The sequence below is a fragment of the Chionomys nivalis genome, chromosome 1 (genome assembly GCF_950005125.1).
Source record: "Chionomys nivalis chromosome 1, mChiNiv1.1, whole genome shotgun sequence".
Lineage (NCBI taxonomy): Eukaryota > Metazoa > Chordata > Mammalia > Rodentia > Cricetidae > Chionomys > Chionomys nivalis.
In genome coordinates, this window is record NC_080086.1 from 63,740,218 (window position 1) to 63,764,022 (window position 23,805).

The window sequence follows — 23,805 nt, forward strand, 5'->3', positions numbered from 1 at the left end:
AAGCCCAGGGCTGGGGAAGCCATAGGCCCTCGTGCTACAGTTTTCTAAGAAAATCTGCCTGTCTGTAGATTAGAGCTGCTGTCAGCTTTACTCAGAGAAACTTCTTGCAGTGGCCAGAATAAATGCGGAGTCACACCTGGTTAGCCATGAGAATGACGGCTAATCCACAGCACCCCCTTGAAGGCTCAGGCAGCATGGAAGGGCAAAGAACCTGAAAGCTGAGGGGAGAGGGAGAGGGAGTGGTTGGCACAGACATCTGGACCCCATCGCTCTTGCACTGTTCAGCTCACAGCCCTTGCCATTGCTGGCACAAGACTGGGCCTGCCAGCATCCTGTCATGGAGAGAGAAGTACTCATGGGACCCCAGCCTTCCCTTAAGGAGTGTATGTAGTGACGGTTGCTGCAAGAGAGACATTTTCTTGAATGGTGTAGTAGCCACTGTTAAGGTGCCCATGTTTGTGTGAACAAACCCTTGCTCATGCCCCTGTAAATGACCCTAATAAAACTGAGTCACAAAAAAAGAAATGAAAGTAAAAGCTAAGAGGCTGGTAAACAGAAGAGCAAGAGATAGGAGTGTGTGGGGCGTTATGATCAAAAAAATACATAACATACACAACGAAAATGTCACAATGGGACCCACTATTATGTATAATATATAATACAGACCACCTTAAAAATATCGTGGGGACTGGAGAGATGGCTCACCAGTTAAGAGCATTTGCTGTTCTTCTAGAGGACCTGTGTTCAATTATTAGTACTCCCGTCCAGCCACTCACAACTACTAATTCCAGTTTTAGGGAATCCAAGCGCCTCTTTTCTGGTCTCTGCTGGTGCCTGCACACATGGCATACAATCACCCAGACACATATCCACACAAAACCAAGTATTTCTAAGTTCCATAATGTAACTTACTTGTGACTTTGTTTTTTAAGTACTACTTTTTTCTTTTTATTTTTAACTATATAAACTAATGTAAATATACATGCACACACACGTATATATGTGTGTGTGCACTAAGTGCAGTGCATGGAGGACAAAAGAGGGTAAGAGGACCCCACAAAGCTAGAGTCACAAGTGGTTGTGAGCTGCCCAACATGAGTGTTGAGAACCACATTCAGGTCTTCTGGAAGACCAGGACAAGATCTTAACCACTGAGTCATCTCTGCAGCCATTAGATGTGTCTAAATCACTCAGCATACCACTGAAATCCACACAAACGTCCTACTTGTCTCCACTCCAATGAGCATGATGTAAATCTACTCAAAACATAGAGAGGTAGACTGGTAAATGAATGGGACTAATACTTGTATCCAGAAAGTTTTCCAATTATTTAAAGGCTTTTTAAACCATATTTTCAATTACACATCCATACTTCATATTCACAATCTCCTGAATAAGGAATGTGGCTCTATCTAAGCACTCTCCTTTGGAGAATATTATTTGAAGGTGTGTGACTTTTCTTTATGTTGTATTTGCTTAACTCTGTAAAGCTGTGGTTCTTTACCTACCTAAAACACCTGATAGTCCTAATAAAGAGATGAAGGGCCAATAGCAAGGCAGGAGCAAGGACAGGCAGGGCGAGCAGGCAGGGTATTGATGGAAGGCCAAATGTGAGAGGAGGAGGAGCAAGAAAACAAGGAGAGAAGGTCATCAGGGGCCAGCCACCCAGCCAGTCACAGAGTAAGAAGGAAAGTAAGACATACAGAAGTGAGAAAGATAAAAGCCCAGAGGTAAGAGCACGGGTCCCACTCCGGCAACATGGAAGTGTCACACAGCACCTGTACAAAAAGACCTGGCCAACTCCCTCTTCCTGTGACTTGGACCTCTCCCTGACTTCCTAACACTTATTAATTTATGAAACTGTTTTTCTCAGCGCAGTTTTGTTGTATGTCCATTGGATTACAAACTTTATTAAAAAATACAAAACACACACACACAAAAAAAAGCCCAGAGGTAAAAGGTTATTGGGACAATTTAAGATTAAAAAAAAACTGGCGAGAAACCAGCCAAGGCTGGGCATTCACAGCTAATAAGCCTCCATGTGTGATTTACTTGGGAGCTGGGTGGCGTCCCCCCTCCACAAAAAAAAAAAAAGCCAAAAGAATAAAACATCACACAACACTCTGACAGAGTGAGCCTTGGCATCCGAGTCAAAGGGTTAACACCCAGTTCACAAGTGCGCCCTTCAGTATTGGAAATAACGTGCTCAGTCATTGGAGAGGCCGTTCAGAGTCTGGTAACAGCCCTTCACTTTAGCGCGTGTATTGGTAGTCAATGGAGAGACCTCTGCTGTACCCCCTCATTAGGGCAGCTGAAGAACCATTCTGCTCTCAACGCCACCCCTGGGAAAGCATATTTTTAATTTTTAGGACTTCCTGGCTCTTGTTAAGTGTTCAGTCAAATCAACATGCAACTGAGGCAAATTTAAAGAAATATTTTATATCAAAACCATGGTGGGGAGGTGAGGAGGTCATGATCCTGTTGCAGAAAGCAGAGGGAACAGAGGAAGACGAGGGGAAGAACAAGGGCAGAGGCTGAGCTGTGTGAGAGGCCGAGCCAGGGCAGGCCAGCATGGACCTGCTGTTTCTGGTTCTATACTGGACACCTTACCTATGCAGTGCCCAGTGCAGGCCAGGCGTGACCACCACTCACCCTCACTCTTCCTGCTCCTGTAGCTATCACTGTTGTCTAAAAACCTGTTCACGAATTATTTTTCAAAATATGAAGTACTATGCATCAGAGTGTGATATCAGAGTGCTGTCTAATGATAAAACAGCTGGGAGCTGGCCTAGAGACATGTGGGTCTGGATAATTGTACGATCATTTCTTTTTTTAAAGCAACAGAAATAAAACATGAGACATGTTTACTAACAATGAAAGAAAACACTGCCTATATTAAGACAGCACCTTTTAAAAAATGCTACATGCCTGTGTGTTTGAAACACTGGTAAATCCTTCAAAATGAAATACTATGGATTGTGGCCTAGAGTGTGAGGCCCAGGTGCCATCCCAAGCCCTATCAAAAAGGAGCAAACACACAGCAAGGTTTTGGGTAATTTATTCACAGTTCCGGTGTAGTCACGGGATTGATTTAACAGGACATGAGGATGAAATAACCATCTGGCTCAGAAAACTAAACATTCATTGAAAAGAAAACAAAATCAAAACAGAGCAATGATTATTGTAACCCCCAGTCCCACAGAAGTGTAATTTCAACAAATATCAAAACTTTATTCATGGAAAAACACATTCACCCAGAGAACATTGAAAAGTTAACAAGACCATTACTACACTCACTCTGGAAACTGGTACAGAAAACAAGATAATGCGAGAATTTCCACGCCGTCCTCATCAGCCTTCTGTCCTGGCGTCTTTTACAGCACACCACTCTCAAGCTAGTTACACAACACAGCTCCAGTTGCTTACCCACGGGCATCACTATTCAAAGCCAATGCCAGCTTCATTATTTGTCACCATCCTGGGTCTGAGGACGTGTTTCGATTCATCAAGCTACGGAGACACTGAAATACTTAACAATCTTTAAATACAGTCAGAAAGACCAACTTATATGTTAAAACTTTCAAACTTGAGAGTAAACAGAATCATGTGAAATCCATCTCCAAGTTTAAAACACTGCTAGTATTCTTGAAGACACAACTCACTACACATGTGGATGTCAGGAACCAAAATGTCTTTACCACTCCCTTCCATTTCTTTGGCCTTCCTAAATTCAATGTGAATTGTGAATTCTTTTTTAATAAACACTTTCCAATGAGATTGTGCTTTTGATTTTTTTTAGAAAAATCATACCAGTTACAGTATATAATAAACAGGTAACCTTAGTTTCTTTTATTGCTATAGAATATCCTCATTGTAAAAAAAAGACAAAAGACTGCCCCCCCCCCAAAAAAAACCCTGAAAGTGTGTTTTTTAAAGTTCAGCTGGTTTCCTTCTCTAAAGAGTGACAAAAACGACTTTCAGAGGAATACTACAAGGGACCAAGAACAGGCTCCTTTCCTCCCTCCTCAGAACTACTCAGGTAAGGGCCCTGGATTCAAAGGGAGACAACCGTGTTACCTCAGAAACCACCCAGGACACAGAACAGCCTCCTGCACAGTACCTGAAGCGTCCCTCTGAGGAGCGGGGACACACAGTGGCTTATCTCAGCATATTATTAACTGCGGCTCTTTATCGTACCATAGACCCATGGATCGTGGACAGACCGGGACAGCTGCTTACAAAGATGCTCCAGAACGCAGAGCACTGTTTAAGTAAACAAACCCTTTCACAGCATTTAACACCTCAGTTCAGCTCCATCTCTCCACTCTTCCACCTGTGTCTTCACAAGAAACAGACCCACTAGGGACGTCAGAACTGCTCTGAAAGTGTAGCTCTGCTGCCCAGCACACAGCTGCTCACAGCAGGGGTTCAGACACAGCTGCAGACAGCCACAAACTATGAGTGAGCACTGCACTTTCTGTAGCCTTTTCACTCCTATGGCATAGGTGATTTTTTTTTTAAATAAAAGTTGACTTCAAAGTAACCATTAACTGAGTCCTCCACAGTCCTCCCTGCCTAGCAAGGGCTCCCAGGAAAGGATGTATGTGTGAACTTAAACTTTAAACACACTACAAGAAAGAACTTTTATAGAAAGCCTCCCTTTTGCAGGATATTTTGTTTTGAAAAATTAGATTTCCATGTCCTATATTATACTAATTTTAACTGGGCCAACTCATTTACTCACTCAGTGGCTTGCCTCACTAAAATATCAGGGTGTTAAGAACTAACTTAATAAAAGAATTTAAAATCACTACATTAACCAGGGTAGAAAGCAAAATGGGATAGGAAGAGAAAAATATTTGTTTAGAAAATACTACTCTGGTCTTCATTTGGGCTTTTGACTGGTTTTTAGGATTAATCCTACTTTGGAGTGTGTATGGAAGGGAAACTGGTGAATGGGTTCAGAGTCAGAGCCAGACAGAAGAATTAAGTTCCGATATTCCATTACATAGAGGGTGATTAGTAAAACTGAGCTGTATAATTCAAAACAGCTCCAAGAGGACTCTGGATTAGTAACTGAGGTGATGGATGACCTAAGACTACTGTGGTGATCATTTCACAATGTCTCAGTGTACCAACATCACCCAGCACTCCAGAGCAACACATGAAAAAGACAACAACAAAACACACACAACAGTGAGTAGCCATGCTATTATATCAAACACAAGAAATGACATGATACACATGCTGGACAAACATGAAATCTTGGAAATAATTAGAACAGATAAACATAACTAAAGCAGCTACATGGGGTAGAAACTGTGGCCCTGTCTTACGTTTTTAAAAAAATCAGGTTTCCAGTCTCTATCAATGGAAGTGAAACCTTCCAAAGTTACATAAACTCTGTCTTCAACCCACCTTCACAAGAAGTCCACACTTCTGGCATAGCATGAACTGCTTAACATCAAGTTAAAACACAAAGAGTGAGCTACCAACTCCACTACTGCACTTCTACAACAACGGTGAAAGCTTTTGAAAGAAATGGACCTAACTGAATATAACCATCTTCCTACAGCCACATGATCTGACCCAAATAATTCTATGAAGAAATTATTCCACACATTTATAGGGTGTCAAACTAATGTTCTACTTTAAATACTTTATCCCAATTGTTGACCTCCATTTCTGACACTATCAGCATGAAGGCATGTCAATATCACTTCTTCATACTGCATTCATTCCTAAACAGGAGTCAAGACAATACAAAGGAAAACATCTAGAAAGCAACCCTAAATCATGTCACTCCACAGCGGAAAGTATGTGAAGTTCTAAGCCTCATCTACCACATACACTGAAGATCAAAGACCGGTGCAAATATCACAAGTTATCAAAAAGAACCTCCAAACTGCCACAAGGGGATGCTTTCTGCAGCAAGGTAGGGAAGGGACTTGGGACAAAGCTGAAGAGAGAACTGAACATGCCAATACCAATCTGAGATGCTTGACAGCAACTCTGCTGTGATGTCAAAGGAGACAAAGGGTATCATTCAACAACATTTTTTTTAATTAAGCTCTACAGTTTCAAGGCAATGCAAACCACTCTGAGGAGGTGAGGAAACAAGGAGTAGGATGCCCAGGTTCTATATTCAAACGTCCAGCCACACTGTTAGGGTCTAAAGTAGTTCAGATCGGAGCGCTACACAACTCCACATGGTGTTTTATTCGAGCATGGAGGACACAATGTACCGCACACTGCCCCCATGCTCTCTCTACCTAGAAATGACAGCCATGTTTAGACCAATTTAATGAACTTAGGTTTTTTTAGGTGAACAGTTTGATTTACAAACAAAATATAGACAAGCTTCAAAATAAACCACAGCATCTTCAACTTATAAATAATGTAACAAAGCCTTCAGCAGGTACTAGCACACACTGGCTTTTGACTTTGAGTATTCCAATGAAATGCATTGGTCTTTTATCAGTCTGACTGAATCAAGGCATGGGAAAACAACAATCATCTCAAAAACTCAACAAACCTCCATGATTGAAGTGGAGGACCCAGAAATTCATTATCCAGCTCTTTTTTTTTTTTGATTTTTCGAGACAGGGTTCCTGTCCTGGAACTAGCTCTTGTAGACCAGGCTGGCCTCGAACTCACAGAGATCCACCTGCCTCTTCCTCCTGAGTGCTGGGACTAAAGGCGTGCGCCACCACCGCCCGGCCTATCCAGCTCTTTATACAACACTACAGCTAAAATCGCTCTGACTTCAGGTTCAATTTAAATTCTATTAATCAAATGCCCCCAAGTATTATTGGAAATGAGGCAATTGCACAAAATCATTAATTGAGAGGGATAATTATAACTGATATATAAATAAGAATTTACTAAAAAAGGCTTTCAGGAGGCAACAGTTTAAATCAAAAATTTAAATACAAAAGGTGTCTCATGTTGCTTAACTGTCATAAGTTTCAGATGCCTTTTATTCTACAGTTACAGATTTGGCAAGATTCCGTGGGAAATCAACCTGCAAAAAAGAGAATTATATTAAGAAATATAATCATATAATTTATCTTGTAAAATAACTGAAAAACAATAGAGGAAGGTGCTAATATATACTGGGAGAGCTACCTCAGTCCCTCTATGGAGGCAGACCTCACAGGGAACCCTGGAAACACGACAGGATATTTTGGTTCCCACAATAGCAAGAATGCTACAAGTCCTGCAGCCCTCACTGTGGGAGAGATCCAAACAACACAGACTTGTCCCACCCCAAAATGCCAATCACAGCCCCTGCCCAGTCAGTCTAAGGCCTGGAGTAAACACCAAGGCTTCTTCAAATCCTATGGGTAAGAAGAAAGCTGTGTAAAGTACGGACTGGGCTGTGCGAAGACACAGATGCAGCAGATCTTCAAGAGCTACTGTGAAAGTTGGGAGGGCTGGTGAGACACCACAACAAGCAAAGGTGCTTGCTGACAAACCTGAATTCACTCCTTAGGACCCACAGAGTGGAAGTAACCAGTTCTTACCAGTTGTCCCCTGACCTCCACCCATGAACTGTGACATGTATATACACAAACTAAATAAATAAATATCTAAAAACAAAACAAAAAAGTTGGGACTAACTATATCAAGATGTACCCTAGAGTTCAAAAGCCACCCCGGAGTTCTACAGAGGTGGTCACTCACATCGTAGCCTCTCAGCACGGCCAGATGGAAAGCCAGCAGCTGCAAGGGGATCACACTGAGAATGCCCTGCAAGCAGTCTACTGAGTGGGGCACCTTGATTGTCCTTTTTGTGTTCTTAATGGTCTCGGTATCCTCCTTATCACAGATCACGACCGGGCGCCCCTGGGAAGAAAACCACATGCAGACACAATCACGAGAAGTACTTGCTAGGCAACAAGTGAGCATGTGCTCCACACTGCAAGATACATAGACACGCTCTGACTGCTCATGTAGATGGGCACGAACAGGTTTTGTGGAACTCAGTAGATTTTTGTCAAAAATTTACACAAGAAAGAAACGCCACACTTAGTACTTGAATACAGGTTCGCCTTCCTTTGAAGTTCATTTCCAGTACACTGTGTTTAGGGAGAAATATCTCTGGAATTAAACATAAGCCAACTTATGGTGGAGAATGTGAGGCACAGCATTCATGATGTTAATGTAAACTCTACACATTAGAGTTTCTTTTGAAGGAAATACTTCATCATGTTAAAGTAAAAAGAAAACATTGTGTTAACTGACAGAAGAAAGAATCCGGAGACTAGGGCCTAGTTTTGGTTTAGATCTTATGAGAGCTGATTATGAGAGAGAGGATGGTCAGGAACCATCAAAAGCTGAGCCTCTGGCTCCCTATACATAAACGGCACAGCAAGGAAGTTGGCAAGCATGCATGGTTTGCAGTCGCCTCCCAGGCTTGGTCTGGCACAGTTAGCATAAATCCATCTGTGCTTTGGTAACCCCGCTCACAGAGCTCCAGGCTACTATCACCGTGCTTGACCTACCTGCCGTGCAACCACTTGCTGTAGCGCATTCTGACACTTGGCATAAGTGTGGTCTCGCATGATGATCATGATGACAGGCATCAACTTGTCCACCAAGGCCAGAGGGCCATGCTTTAGCTCACCAGCAAGGATGCCTTCAGAGTGCATGTAAGTAATCTCCTTGATTTTCTAGAATTAAAGAACCAGGTAAGTCTTTAGTTCATTTTTCAAAATTCTACTTTTAAGGAAATATTACACAAAGCATCTGAGATAGTTAGGTCTACTAGGAAGTATTAAAGACTACTACTGATCTGTCCCTAGAGCTAACAACAGATCATCACTTCCAAAACACCAAGAACCACAGTGTTGAAGTTCTACAAGAGTATTCTTAAGGATTCGGACTATCAACATCAGTCATGCTGTGCCTTATAATTCACTTCAACTTCTTATCTAGTGAACCTTAAGTCAGTAGTTCATATTTCAATTGCATGTATACCCAACTTAAAATGCTAACCCCTAGTTCCCATGTAAACACTTTTCTTGGCTTTCACTTTTGAATTAAGTTTTATGACATCTTCTTAAGGCAAACAAACCACAATATAGAAACAGAGGCATTTTAAACATTTTGCCCATTTCAATTCATTTGTTTTACAAGTATGTGGGGAAGTCAGCAAGATAAGGATGCTTGCCACCAAGCCTGACAACCTGAGTCTGATGTCCAGGACTCAAATGGTTGGAAGAAAACTGACTCCAGCTTGAGCTGTCCCGATTCCCACACATGCACTGAAGCATACCACCTCCCACCCATGCATGTGCTCACACACACACACACACACACACACACGCACACACACGAGTGCGCACGCACGCGCGCACACACACACAACTAAATGAATGACAAGGCACAGTGATATTTTGAATGCCTGGCTCTCTGTGGGTTAAATCCCTAGTACTGCAGAATAAATAAAAGTACATGTTCCCACCGGGTAAGGGTGGCACACACCTTTAATCCCAGCACTTGGAAGGCAGAGGCAGGTGGATCTCTGTGAGTTTAAGACCAGCCTGGTCTACAAAACGAGTTCCAGGACAGCTAGGACTGTTACACAGAGAAACCTTGGCCCGAAAAACCAAAAAAAGTGAATGTGCCCTGTCCCTAAGTCTTTAGGAGTAAAATCAACTTAAGTGAGAAAACGCACCAGGGCTCCTTCAAGACACGTAGCATAATGATAGCCTCGTCCCATGATCAGGACTGACTTCTGGTGGTACAGTTCTGTGGCCAGCTTCTGAATTTCATCATCCATGCTCAGCACTTCCTTAATCAAGTCTGTTAAGACAAAGATTAGCCCAGCCTATGAAAAAGGAGCAATACATAGATAAAGTAACAATGCTATACTGGAAGCAAACAGCGAAGACCAGTACTTCCTCTCTTCTGTGGTATCAGCATGAAATCCTCTTAACATGGAGGCAAAAACAGAAAGACCTTCTAACCACAGCACCAGGAGTAAGATGAGAACTTCATCCATTGTTCAGTCCCTTCCACATCAAACATATAGAAAATAAAATAAAGAGCCTTAGTTTAGACTTCCAGATAGGATGGTGGGCCAAAAGCTGCCTCCTGTGATAGTCAGGGAGAAAAGTTAGAATTAAAAAAAAAAAAAAAAAGACTCAAAGGGTCAGAGATGTAGTTCGACTGGTAGAGTCAGAGTGTGCTTGCCTACAATGAACAGCAGCACAGGGTCAAGCCCCATAACTGCATACAACTGGGCATAGTGGATAATACCTGTAATCCAAGCACTCAGGAGGTAGAAGCAGGAGAATCAAGAGTTCAAGGTCATTCTCCCCTACATACTAAGTTAAACTCCACCTGGGATACAAGAGACCTGGTCTCAAAAAAAGATCAGAAAAGCCACCAGGCAAAAAGTAACCAAATGGAGCATAGCTCTAGACCTATGGCTCCCTTACTGGGAGAAGGGAAACAGAAGTTTCATCCAAAAGGTAAGGCACACACCCTGAAAAAGAGATGAGAAGTCCCACCCACAGGACAAACTACAGCCCTCAAAGTCTCAAGTCAGGAACTGGTCTGCAGACAGTGCATCCTCCAGCAATGGGGTTCCTTCTGTCATTTTATGACTCTGTGGTCAGACATGAGCTTAGAAAGAAACCTACTTCTTAAAACTAAGCTAATCAGAGCTAGATAAATCGCTTATTGGCTAAGAACACCGACTGCTCTTCCAGAGGACCCAGGTTCAAATCCAAGCACCCACACAGCAGCTCACAACTATCTATAACTCCAGTTCCAGGGGATCCGATGTTCTCTTCTGGCCTCTACAGGAACCTGCATGCATGTGGTGCACAGATATACATTGCAGGCAAAATACCTATACACATAATAAAATAATTAAATTTAAAAACTGCACTACTCTAGGCCTAAGACTAGAGAACAGTCTCAAGTCAGAAGCTAAAGCTCAACCTGCACACACCAGTGGGAGACAGCTGGAGAGGAAAGGAAGGGACAGACTCTGACATGCCAAAAAAGTCCAGGCAGCAGGAGGCTCAGTCCAGGCAGTGAAGTATGTGGGAAGGTAGCACTGCTCTAGGTACCTAGAAATAACTCTTGAGCAGACAGGTCTGAGCCAGCTCTCTGCTGGTCACTGCTGTGAGGGAAGGAACGCTGAAGCTCTACAACAGTGGTTCTCAACCTGGGGGTCAAAGGACCCTTTCATGGCGGAAAACATAGATATTTGTTTTGTGATTCATAACAGCAGAAAAATTACAGTTAAGAAATAGAAACAAAAATAATCTTAGGGTTGGGGTCACCACAACACGAGGAACTGTATTACGGGGTCACAGTATTAGGAGGGTTGAGAACTACTGCTCAAGCAGAACATAAAAAGTACCAAAGATTCCAACTATTCAGAGCCATCCTAAGCAGAAAGGGTAATGCAGGAGGCTTCCCAACACCCAACTGTCCTCTGCTTAGTCCTAGGACACTGAGTAGATGAAGACTATACTACAGAGTGAGAGCGACTAACATAAACTCAATATGAAGACCAACAGAAGAGAGGACCCAGGGACAGACCACAGGTAGCAGCCACCATTTCTGACAAAAATGTTGAGAAAAGTCACCTCTGAAGAAAAATTATGTCTTCAATATACAAAAATGGATACTGACATATAAAAAAAGTTAGATTCATTATTTTTCACCCTGAAGAAAAACCAAACCTTAAAATTCCTGGAGAAAAACATATTGTGAAAATACTTCAAGACACTGGCACAGGCAAAGACAAGGACTTCCACAAAGGGCCTCCCACCAAGACAGGAAATGTTCACAAGAATTGACAAGTAGGACTTCGTGCAATTCAAGTTTCCGCAGTTTTGCGCAGTGCAGTACGGCAGCCAACCAAGTTTAACCAGAGTGCAATTACTGCTAACTAAGAAGCTTCTGCACAGCAAAGGGAATGATTAACAAGGCGAAGAAACAGTCTCTAAGATCGAATCTTTGCCAACTGTGCTTCAATAGATTAATATTTATAGTCTATAAAGCAATCCAGGGCTGGGGATGTGGTTCTGGTGGTAGAGATGCCTGCCTAACATGTACCAAGCCCTGGGCTCATCCCCAGCATCACATGAACCAAGCAGGACACCACACCTGTCATTTCATCACTCGGAGAAGAAGCAGGAGGATTAGAAGCTCAAGGTCATCGTCAGCTAAATAGTTACTGTTTGAGGCCAATCTCAGCTATGTGAGACCCTGCCTCAAAAACAAACACCAAAAAAGAAAGAAACCTATTATTTTCGATGCTAAGAAAAATTATATTTTAAAACACCTCTAAAATATGAGTGTCTTCATACCTGGCAGCCGCTTCAATCCAAGCATGATCTCTTTACGCCTCTCTTGCATGGAGATCCTGTCATCACACATCATGAGGGCAAACATCACAAGGGACACAAACTGGCTGGTGTAAGCCTAAAACACCAAAGAAAACAAAAATTAATTCCAATTCTTCATAGTATACACTGTTCATCTTTTAAAAGCAACACTGTTGCTGCTGGCCTGGCTTAGCATCTACCTCTATTTTTAATCACAAAGCACTTAGGTATCTCAGACCCACATAAAATACTAGTGCTTATGAACCTCCTCACACCCCTCAAGAAGGGAAAAAGAGATTGAAGGAAGGTACAGATAATCTGAATGTGCCTAACCACAGTGAGGAGAAAGGACAGAGCTCCTGGCACTAAGAGATCTGTGGATAGCTATAAAATGCCCCACCCCTGCTCCTTAATCTTTGCCTACTGGCATTTCCTCGTTTTCACTTTTTTTTCCTTTTTCTTTTAAAGATAGGGTCATACTCCATACCCTGGGTTAGATTCAAAATAATTCTCCTGCCTCAGTCTCCCAAGTGCACAAAGTACAGGTGTGAGCTACCACAATTAGCTCATTCTCATTTTGCGCTTGAGTTACAGAAAGAGGGCACCCTGGGGTGAGATTTACCTACGTGTGTGCATGTGGAGGCCTAAGGCCAACCATAGGGATTCCTCAGGAGCTGCCCCCTGTGCATTTTTCACTGAGAGAATCTCTCACTGGGACCTAGGGCTCACTGATTATACTGCACTGGTAATCAAGCCCTAGCAATCCACCTGTCTCTGTTTCCCCATGATAAACGCAAACTACCAGGCACAGCTGCTTTCTGGGTGCTGGAAACTTAACTGTCCAGACAGAGGTATCCCCACACAAGTCCTCATTCTTACTTTTTTAACAAACAAAAAGCAACTAAAAGTTAAAGGAAAATCTAAATATATGTAAGTAAGTAAAAATTAAGCATCTGCAAACCTATGATAACATATTGGTATTTATAACTTACATTTACTTGTGAGTGTGTGTGTGCATAGGTCAGAGGACAACCTCTAGAAGTCAGTTCTCTCTTTCTATGGGGTCCACAGGGTAAAACTGAAGTTGTCAGGCTTGGTAGCAAGCAACTTCATTCACTTAGCTACCTTGCTGGCCCTAGTTTTTCTTTATTTATTATGTATGAAAAAAATATTTTTTCAATAAAAGAAAGTTATTAAGCACACATGGTGGCACACACCCATAATCCCAAAACTTGGAAGGCAGAACCCAAGGAATAAAAAAACCAAGACCCTCTTTAGCGACAGAACAAGCTTGAGGCCAGCCTGAGATACATGAACTCCTATCTCAAAAAACATTCAATTAAAAAAATAAGCATAGGCTGGGCGGTGGTGGCGCACACCTTTAATCCCAGCACTCAGGAGGCAGAGGCAGGCGGATCTTTTTTTTTTTTTTGGTTTTTCGAGACAGGGTTTCTCTGTGGTTTTGGAGCCTGTCCTGGAACTAGCTCTTGTAGACCAGGCTGGTCTCGAACTCACAGAGATCCACCTGCCTCTGCCTCCCAAGTGCTGGGATTAAAGGCGTGTGCCACCACCGCCCGGCAAGGCGGATCTTTTTGAGTTCGAGGCCAACCTGGTCTACAAGCACTAGTTCCGGGACAGGCTCCAAAGCTACAGAGAAACCCTGTCTCGAAAAACAACAACAACAACAAAAAAAAAACAAAAAAAAAAAAAAAAAAAGAAGAAGCATTAAGTGACAGAATTTTCTAACACTCTTTTACACCTGACGTCTTAGCACTTTCCTTTGTTTAGTGTTGTGTAAGAACCTTGAGCCGTTTTCTTCCCTATAGCCTTTGATGCCCTATATGTTAAGGGTTCAAGACCCAAGACTGTCTAGAGAGATTTGCTCGGACACAAAAAGCACCCAGCACAATCCTGATACACAGCCAGAATACATCAAGTAACACTGGTGGAAACTGCACAGAGAGACATTTCTTCTGTTATGAATACAACGTGAATCTTCACGACTACAGACACCGCGAGTCGCTTTCCCATCAGCCGTATGTGAACGTAAGATGCTCCTCTGCTGTCACATTTTGTCAAAGAGTCAAAACTATCTTTCAGACAAATGACTGCCATCTTAACCTTTTTCAAACGTTTATTTATTTGGAGCTGGTGGCTCATGTGCTTGTCCTGACAGGCATGTGAAAGTCAGAGGACAATCTATGGGAGTCAGTTCTTTCCTTTCACCACATCGGGGTCTTCTCCCTTTGTTGCCAAGCTGATCTCAAACCTAAGGGCTCGAGTAATCCACAACAGGTGCACACCACCACAAGAGCCTGTCATTCACAGCTTCAGTCCAAAGAAACTAAGATTTTTTTCATGTGTGTTAGTTAATAATATTCACTCTTTTGACAAATTTATTGTTCTTTATCTGTTTTTCCTTTTCTCTTACTTTTGTGGTTGTTTTCTTTTGAGACAGGGTTCCTTTGTGTGGCCTTGGATATCCTGGAACTCTCTGTGGACCAGGTTAGCCTTAAATTCAGAGATCCACCTGCCTCCACCTCCATGCTGATTAAAGGCATGTGCCATATGCCTGGAGCACTCAATATTATTTCAAAGAAAGCTTTTGTGTTTTAGGCCTTTGAGACTTTTACTTAATTTTCATCGCTAAATTGTTAGGTATATCGTGCTGTGCATAGGTCTTTATTCAGGAAGTGTATTGCTGTTTTATACCCAGTTTCTAGCATTCTTCCCTGAGTCACTTCCTAAGTGATTATGCTCCTGTCATGCTGAGGAGACACCTCAGCCAAACTATTATGTGAGACCCTGCCACTTCTGCTGGACACCTTTGGCCGCCACAGCCACCTGTCCCCATTTCATCCCCCCAGCAGATTGGAACCACATACACGCTGAAGTATGAATGGAGCCTATGTTCTGAATTCTAAGTGTCAGCTTCCCCTTGTCACTATGGATGTGTCTTTCAATGAACAGAAAATCACTAACAGGATCTTGGTCCCCTAAGATATGAAGCTGCTCCAAATCCAACTTGATCTAGCAACAAGCACTCAGTCTAGCCGCTCCAGTCCACCACTAATGTCACGCTACCAATGAGTGTGTGTCCCAGCCACCATAGTTTTGATTTCATCTGTGCATACCAAGAAACTCAATATGATAAAAATAAGTTACACCTCACATTTACCATCTACTAAGGTCTGAAAAAAAATTTACCCAGAAAATGTTGGCTGAACTTTCCAACTTGATTTTCTTTTTATTAAGTCCAAAACAAAATTACTTAGGCACATTAAAACAAAAAAAAAAAAAAAAAAAAAAAACCCTAAGTCAGCAGTGTGGTAAAATTTTAAACACCTGCAATAACAAGAACTACAAATTCTGCACACTGGCACCATCAATTCCGAAAGAAACACCAAATTATCATTGGTCTGATATTATGTGAAAGTCAGTAACAGTCTTCTAAACCAACCATCTTCTCAGGCAGAGTTGGAAAATTGTACATAGGCTCATCACTGAGCAGTGATGGGGAGCAACAGCCAACTTCTGTGACTACTTAAAACATACAAACTCACTTCCCATTCAGAAACGGCTGTAATGAAATAACCCAGAACCTATCTTATAGAACACCAAGCCAAGAATATCTAAGACAGTTGAAAACAAAATTACTTTGGAATCCAGGAAGAATGAAGCTGTATTACATTAATAAATAATTAAATAATAAATAAATAAGCTGCCATACTTACTAAAAGATTTTAATAAAGATATTTTTATTTATTAAAAGATTTATTTATTTAGAGGGGAAAGGGGTACATACCACAGTACACGTGTGGAGGTCAGAAAACAACTTACAGAGAGTCAGTTCTCTCCTTCCCTTACACAGGTTCTAGGGATCAAACTCAAATGTCAGGCTTGGCTGATGTTGGTGGTGGACACCTTTACCTGCTAAGCCATCTTGTCAATACTCACTAAAGCTGACACTTTAAAAAGACATTACATACTTTAAAAGATACTTGCTTTCTTATTCAAGATGTAAGCACTAGGGAACGGGGTGAAGGGTACATGGAGCATCTCTATTGGGGCTACTACTAGGGTACCAGTACATGTGCTAAAGGCTTGGTCCCCAGGGTGGTCCTCCTGAAAGATTACAGACCTCCTCCTTTTGGTAAGAGCTGATGTCTAGTAACGGATCCTTTGGTTATCTAAGAAAAAATCCTTGAAGTAGTTTGTGGGCCCTCTGACTCTCAGATTATCTCTGCTACCTGGCTCACTCCCTACTGCATGACTGACGGCCTAACCAGAGCTACAAAACAACGATGTTGCCTCAGCTATTGTTATGATAATGTGAAGCTGACTGATAACACAACTTTGTAACTTCCTATAAATCTGAATATTTCAAATTTTAAAAAATTAAAAGGATTTGCTTTTAGAGAAAAACTGCTGATACTATAACAACGTGAACAAGCTTCAAAGGCTTCGTGCTAAGTGAAAGCCAATTATAGAAGACACGTCTCATAAAACTCCTATTCATGAGAACTATCTGGAAAATGACACAATATTTAGTAAGAGAAAGCAGTAGATTTGAGCATGAAGTCAGAGGTTGGGAGTGGGCACGAACTGGCAAGAGCACAAAGGAATAACTGCTGTTCTATGAACACAGTCTCCTAAAACTGTGTGGTGATAGCCGCACAACCAAGTAAGTTTACCACATGGCAGTGCAAGCTGCACCTTCCTAAAACTGTAGAAAAGACTCATGGTGGAATCCAGGCAGTGGGTAAATGGGTGTTAAGTCATTATAACTGCTACATGCATGAAAACCTTCATAATAAAACGATGGAGAAATTCAAGCTCTCATAAACTAAAGGATCAAGAATACTTTGTAAAGTACATCCCCTGCAACTCATCAATCATCTGTCTCTCCACACATGCTGAAGTGTGGTGGTTCATGTGCTGTGGACAGGAGCCTGTGTGCCCATCCCTGATCGGGCCTTAAGCTTGTACAAGACAGGATTTCTCTGTATAGCTTTGGAATCTGTCCTGGCACTTACTCTGTAGACCAGGCTGTCCTTGAACTCACAGAGATCAGTCTGCTTGTGCCTCCAGAGCCATGGGATTAAAGGCTTGCACCACCACTGCCTACCACATCAACCATTCTTAAACGATGAACATCTACCCAGCACCCAATTAGCTTTTCTTTTAATTGTCAGTTTTACAAAGTATATTCTTTGTTACGGTTTTTCAAAAGTAGTGTCATATTCTGACATACTTAAGGAAACCAGGAATACATAAATAAAAAATAAAATCATCAACAATTGTTTGGATTAAACTGTCCATTTCTAATTTACTGCTTTTCTAATCCCAACTACACCAGTAACAGGGCGGTGTATGACTGCTTGGAGTTACTGTACTTGGAGAATAGAGACTGCATGACGAACAGGAAAAGCTGGCAGAGATCTTTTCAAAGCAGACCTGGTAAACACTTGTCCTCTGTAAACTCTTTAAGACTACACCAGGGAAAAGAACACATCAATTGGCCCACAGACCAGCACCCCTCACCAACAGGATGCTTAGGTAACCACCGTGGAAGAAAGTAAGGATTTACCTTTGTACTGGCCACGCCAACCTCAGGACCAGCATTGATATGAACCCCACAATCTGTCTCCCTGGATATAGAACTGCCGACTGTATTTGTGATCCCCACAGTTAGGGCTCCTCTCTCCTTACAGTACCGAAGAGCCATCAGGGTGTCAGCTGTCTCACCTGTGTGAAATGGACAAAAGTAACACAGCAGTTTCAGAGTATGCCGCTTCTTACATGAAAAGCTGGCCACACTTTCAACTTTGTTTGTTTTAAATAAAGCATGAGGCAAGCTCTTATTAAACTTAGAAGATATAGCCAGGCACAGTGCCGTGCACCTTTACTCCCAGTACTTGGCTTGAAGAGACAGTCAAATCACTGAGTTGGAGGCCATCCTGGTCTACCTAGTGAGTTCAGGTCAACAAAGGCTACATAATGAGACCCTGTCTCAAATAACAACAAAAACCATACATTTACAAGACATAGACTTTCTAGGATCTCTTTTGTTTCTCATCTGAAAATTAAGCTCTTTAAGCTGTATGTATAAATGGTGTTCATTTTTACTGAATCATAAAGAATGTATTAGTATGACTGAAGTCAATCTGTACTTACCAGGTCATTGAAATAACAGTTTAAGCATTAGTTCTTAGAAGATTTGCTAGAATTATTAGGAAAATTGACTTACAGTGACTTTTTTTCCCCTTAAAGTCTAAAATGAACATACCTGATTGACTAATAAAAAAGCAAACATCATCTCGAAAGACTGGAGTGTTTCTATCCAAGAAGTCACTAGCGAGCTCCACCATCACCGGCAACTCTGTCAGCTCCTCTAGAACCTGACGGGTCTAGAGAGAAAAGAGAACACAATCTACCTTCAGACATTCTTATTCATTGAACTTCTTTGGTCTTAATATACAGTTTCTACTTTTGTGTTTATAAAAATAGCATACAGACTAGAAGTATAGTTCAGTGATGAGCACTTGCCTAGCATGCATAAGGCCAATCAACCCCATCACTGCTTCCAACCCCAGCGCTGCCAAAAGAACAAGGCATAAATTTGGAAAACATTAAGTAATACAAATTAAAGAATAAAAAAAATTAAAGGTATTCAACATCCCACTATCCAAGAGATAAGCACTGCGAACACTTTAATACAAGTGTTTTAAAACAATCCTATTTTTCAAGACTAGACTCGTCTGGAACTCACTATACAGTTGAAGCTGGCCTCAAATTTGCAGTAAGGTTCCTATCTCAGCCTTCTGAGTGCTGGGATTACAAAGTGTGAGTCATAATTCTAAGCTCCATGCAAATGTTCTTATAAGCAGATATATCCGCACAAAGGAACATTCTGAGGAGAAAAAGCACTGTTTTGAATGAACTTGTGTGTTATCTCTAACTCTCCAATTCCTGATATTTAAAATTAAAATGTCAACGATACATATATTCCTTCTACTTCAAATGTTAGAAAATTAGAAACAACAGAACACAAATTTGTAAGCACCAAAATCTCTTAAGTCTTTTAGATGTACAGACACATGGTGGTGCTTTAACACTGACAACACACATTCTCGCTCACTAGCCCGTCACCTGTTTCTTCAGGCCAGCCCCGCCCTGCCTGTCTCTAGTCTTATCTCCATGTGTTCCTCCTTTATAGCAATAAAAGCTACAAAGGCTGGTGCAGGAGAGCTGCTTGCAGAGGACCTGAGTTTCTTCGCCAGCACCCAGGACTAGTGGCTCACAACCATTTACACCTCCAGTTCCAAAGAGGCCTACACCTCTTCTGGCGTCAGCCAGACCTATACATGTGTCACATATGCATGCAGAGAGAGAGAGAGAGAGAGAGAGAGAGAGAGAGAGAGAGAGAGAGAGAAGCTAAAAGACCCCTGCAAAGCTGTCCATACTCCACAGCTTTGGAACTTCTGCTTGCCCACAAACTGAAAGAGAATTGTTTTGTTGTGCTTGGTTCCAGTTATTTTAGTTTGGGAGTTTTTTACAACATTGCAGCAACATGATAATAACAATATTACAGAAATATGAACGCCAAATATGTGAAAATTAAGTGCTCCTACTTTTATGATGGTGTGATTTATAATTATTCATAAATCAGATACTGACACTAATAAGCTAAATGTTTTCCTTCAAATAAATGTAAGTAAAAATTTCCCCTTAGATTACAAATGTATTAGATTGGAATTTTATCTTCAAACAAACAAACCTAACAACCTACCAGATATTAAAAATAAACATAACTCATCAGGCAGTGGTGGCTCACACCTTTAATCCCAGCACTCAGGAGGCAGAGGCAGGCAGACCTCTGGGAGTTTGAGGCCAGCCTGGTCTACAGACCAGGACAATCAGGCCTACGCAGAGAAACCCCGTCTCAAGAAAAACAAAAATTAGCTTCCACAGAGTAAGAGGTAAATATTTATATTGCAGCAAATAAAAAATTATTATCATGAACTTTGGAAACCAATCTTAAAGCAAAAACTGAGTGCAAGAGACTTGTGTATGCCAGCGTGTAATCTACACTTATGAAGAAACTACAGCTGAATCTAACTCAAGTGGCCATCATGTCCCAGTTTCTTTACTGACAACCAATGTAAGTCCCCAACACAGGACTTTCCATTTCTAAACACTAATTTAGCAAAGTCTGGGCTGGTGAGATAGGTTAGTAGTTAAGAACATCAGCTGCTCTTGCAGAGGATTCTGGTCCAGTTCCCAGCAGCCACACAGTGATTCACAGACATCAGTAATTCCAGGAGATTCAATGCCCTCTTCTGACCTGCAAGGGCACCAGGCACACCAGTGGTGTACAGACATTCTTGCAAGCAAAACACTCACACACATAAAATAAAACAAATAAATCTAAAATAAACTAAGTCTGTTAAAAAGCAGAATTCCTTTCTTTGCAGAAAAGTACCTGTGAAGTAAAGCCTGCTGAGGCTCACAGAAGTCACTGGCCATCTGTCTGAGTCTAGTGGGCAATTCTAAGCAAAATAAGCAAACCCTAAAAGCTATATTAAGAGGCTGAGGAAGGAGGATCTTAGACCTGGTGTAGTAGGAGGCTGCTTTTTGTTTCGCGGGTGCCCAGACTCCCAAACTATATTATTTAAAACACTGCTTGGCCAATTACTTAAGTATATTGTTAGATAGTTTTTACATTTAGAATTAACCCATTTTTATTAGTTTATATTCTCAAAAAACAAAACACAACACCTAATGACTACAAGAAGGCATGCTCTGTGGGCTACTTAGGTCAGTGCAAAGCCCTTCCCACTGTAGTTATGATGTCAATCAAAGGCAGCCTATATGTATATGTAGCTTTCTTTCTATAGCACATCTTCCATTAACAAAGCAACTAGAACATCCTCTATCCCTTTCCTGAAATGTCATGTAAAAAAATGACACAATAGGCCGGGCGGTGGTGGCGCACGCCTTTAATCCCAGCACTTGGGAGGCAGAGGCAGGCGGATCTCTGTGAGTTCGAGACCAGCCTGGTCTACAAGAGCTAGTTCCAGGACAGGCTCCAAAACCACAGAGAAACCCTGTCTCGAAAAACTTAAAAAAAAAAAAAAAAAAAAAGACACAATAACATGTTTTAATAAGATAGTTTTACAAGGCTAAAGCAAGATCGCTCAATAGGTAAAGGACTTGTCACACAAGTCTGGAGACCGAACTGTACCCTCAAAATTCTCATGAAGGTGGAAGGAGAGAACCTACTCCAGTTGTCCCCTGCCCTTCACATGCATGCCTCCCTATACATATCATGTACACATACAATAATAACTTTTAAAGTTTTAAATAGTTTTACGTGGTATGTTACTAGAAATACTACTGAGCTGCAGATACCTATTCCAATATACTGTAACTAAAATGTAAAGAGGCCACTTACTGCCACACCAGCATGGTAACTTGTGCCACAAGCAATTAGAATCAACCGCCGACACCGCTGGATCTCCTTAATGTGATCTTTCAAACCTCCCAAATTCACTGAAATACAAATTTGTATATATAATTACTTAGGAGAGAACCATATAAACAGAAAATTCTTTTCATAAATATCCACTGTCAATTTGAAAAACCAATACTACTGTTTTAAGCAATTCATATTTACCAGAAGACTATTCTGTTGTAGCTATGTAAATTAACAGTTCACAGTTTAGCTGGTCCCTCCCCTCACTCAGCAGGCACTGACTCACTTTAAGTCACTTTTCATTCCTCTCTGTAGATTAAAAGTTACCACAAAGGAAAAGCTACAGGGGCAGGACCAGCAGATCAGCTGACACTGAAAGCTGGATTTGGACAACAGGGGCATAAGGAAGTTTCCAGAATGTTAGAACTCTTCTATGTCTTGAGCCTGTTGAGCCCATGATTATGACTGTTATAAAGTTCTGTCAAAACTCAGAATCTTATTAGAAAGCTGAGGCAATAGAGCCATATGACACTAGTAATTCAAGACCAACCTGGGCAACATAACAAGATCCTGCCTCAGAAAAAAAAATGAAGCAGAATGTTCCATTTAGAATGACGAGTTTGGTGCTAGAGAGATGGCTCAGTGGTCAAGAGGACTTCCTGCTCTTTCAGAGGACACAGGTTCAGTTCCCAGCACCCACATTGCAGCTACAACTGTCTGTAACTCCAGGTCCAGGGGATCTGACACCTAGCACCAGGTACACATATGCACATGATGCACATACATACAACAGGCAAAACATGCATACACATAAAATAAAAAATCTTTTAAAAATAGTTATTTTTTAAAATTTTATTTATGCTTTATGTATATGAGTGTTCTGTTCGCATACCTTCATGCCAGAAGAGGGCATCAGATCCTATTATAGAGGGTTAAGGTTAGGGCTAGGGCTGGGGTTAGGGTTATCACCATCTATAACCACCATGCGGTTGCTGGGAACTGAACTCAGGACCTCTGGAAGAGAGCAGTCAGCGCTCTTAACCTCTGAGTCATCTGTCCAGCCCATAAAAAAAAAAAAAGTTACTTTTTAAAAATGATGAATTTGGGTAGGTGAGATGACTTAGCAGGTAAAGGCATTTGCTGCTGAGCCTGATGAGCTGAATTCTACTCCCAGGACCCACATGACAGGAGAGAGCTAACTCCTACAAGTTGTTCTCTGACCTCTACCTGCATGCCATGACACATGTGCCTACACACATATATAAAACAAATCAAAGTAAGAAAATACATGATAAATGTAGGGCTGGGAAGATATACTAATCCATAAAGACTTGCCACACAAGCATGAGTTTGATCCCCAGAACCCATGTAAAAATCTAGGCATGATGGGATGTGCTTACATTCTCAGCTCTGGAGAGAGAGACAGAATGATCCCTGGGGCTCAATGCCAAGTCTAATCCTAATGCCAAATCTCAGTGAGAGACCCTATCTCAATAAACAAACAAACAAGCAAAATAAAACAGCAACAACAAAGCAAAACAAAGTGGAGTAAGTCTAAGAAACATCTCCCAAGGTTGGCCTCTGGCATCCATAAAAGCACATGCATGTACACTTGTACACACATACACAAACCACACACACCTAAATCCATCAACATGGGCTGTATGTACAATCACCATACAGAATGATTGTGTTCATTACATCTAATTATACTTCAATAAAGCTACCTAGAAAATTACCTTCATTATGTTTATTTCTATGAACTCCAAACTATGGTGATATATTTTTCTAAAAATACTTAATGTCTTCATGAGACTGAACTACTGCCAGGTCCTACAGCCAAATTAATAATATGCATTGAGACCATTAAGACTATGTACTAAACCTGTTATCCTATTGTATGATGAGCCTGCTCAAGCTGCCTTTAAGAGAACAATGTAACCAACATTAATTACTGTGCCTTGGATTTTC

General features: G+C 41.4%; 1 protein-coding gene across 2 annotated transcripts in view; it reads right to left on the reverse strand.

Annotated features, from left to right (window-relative positions):
- Positions 1-3,044: 3,044 nt before the first annotated feature.
- Positions 3,045-23,805, reverse strand: part of Gfpt1 (glutamine--fructose-6-phosphate transaminase 1) — a 60,237-nt gene continuing 39,476 nt past the window's right edge. For both annotated transcript variants that reach the window (XM_057770632.1, XM_057770641.1), the window contains 8 exons: positions 21,814-21,911; positions 18,646-18,766; positions 17,947-18,104; positions 12,339-12,453; positions 9,683-9,810; positions 8,508-8,675; positions 7,687-7,848; positions 3,045-7,024 (listed from right to left, as the gene is read on the reverse strand). In XM_057770632.1, the coding sequence (XP_057626615.1) occupies positions 6,980-7,024; positions 7,687-7,848; positions 8,508-8,675; positions 9,683-9,810; positions 12,339-12,453; positions 17,947-18,104; positions 18,646-18,766; positions 21,814-21,911 (995 nt within the window). In that variant the 3' untranslated portion in view covers positions 3,045-6,979. The remainder of the gene's footprint in view (positions 7,025-7,686; positions 7,849-8,507; positions 8,676-9,682; positions 9,811-12,338; positions 12,454-17,946; positions 18,105-18,645; positions 18,767-21,813; positions 21,912-23,805) is intronic.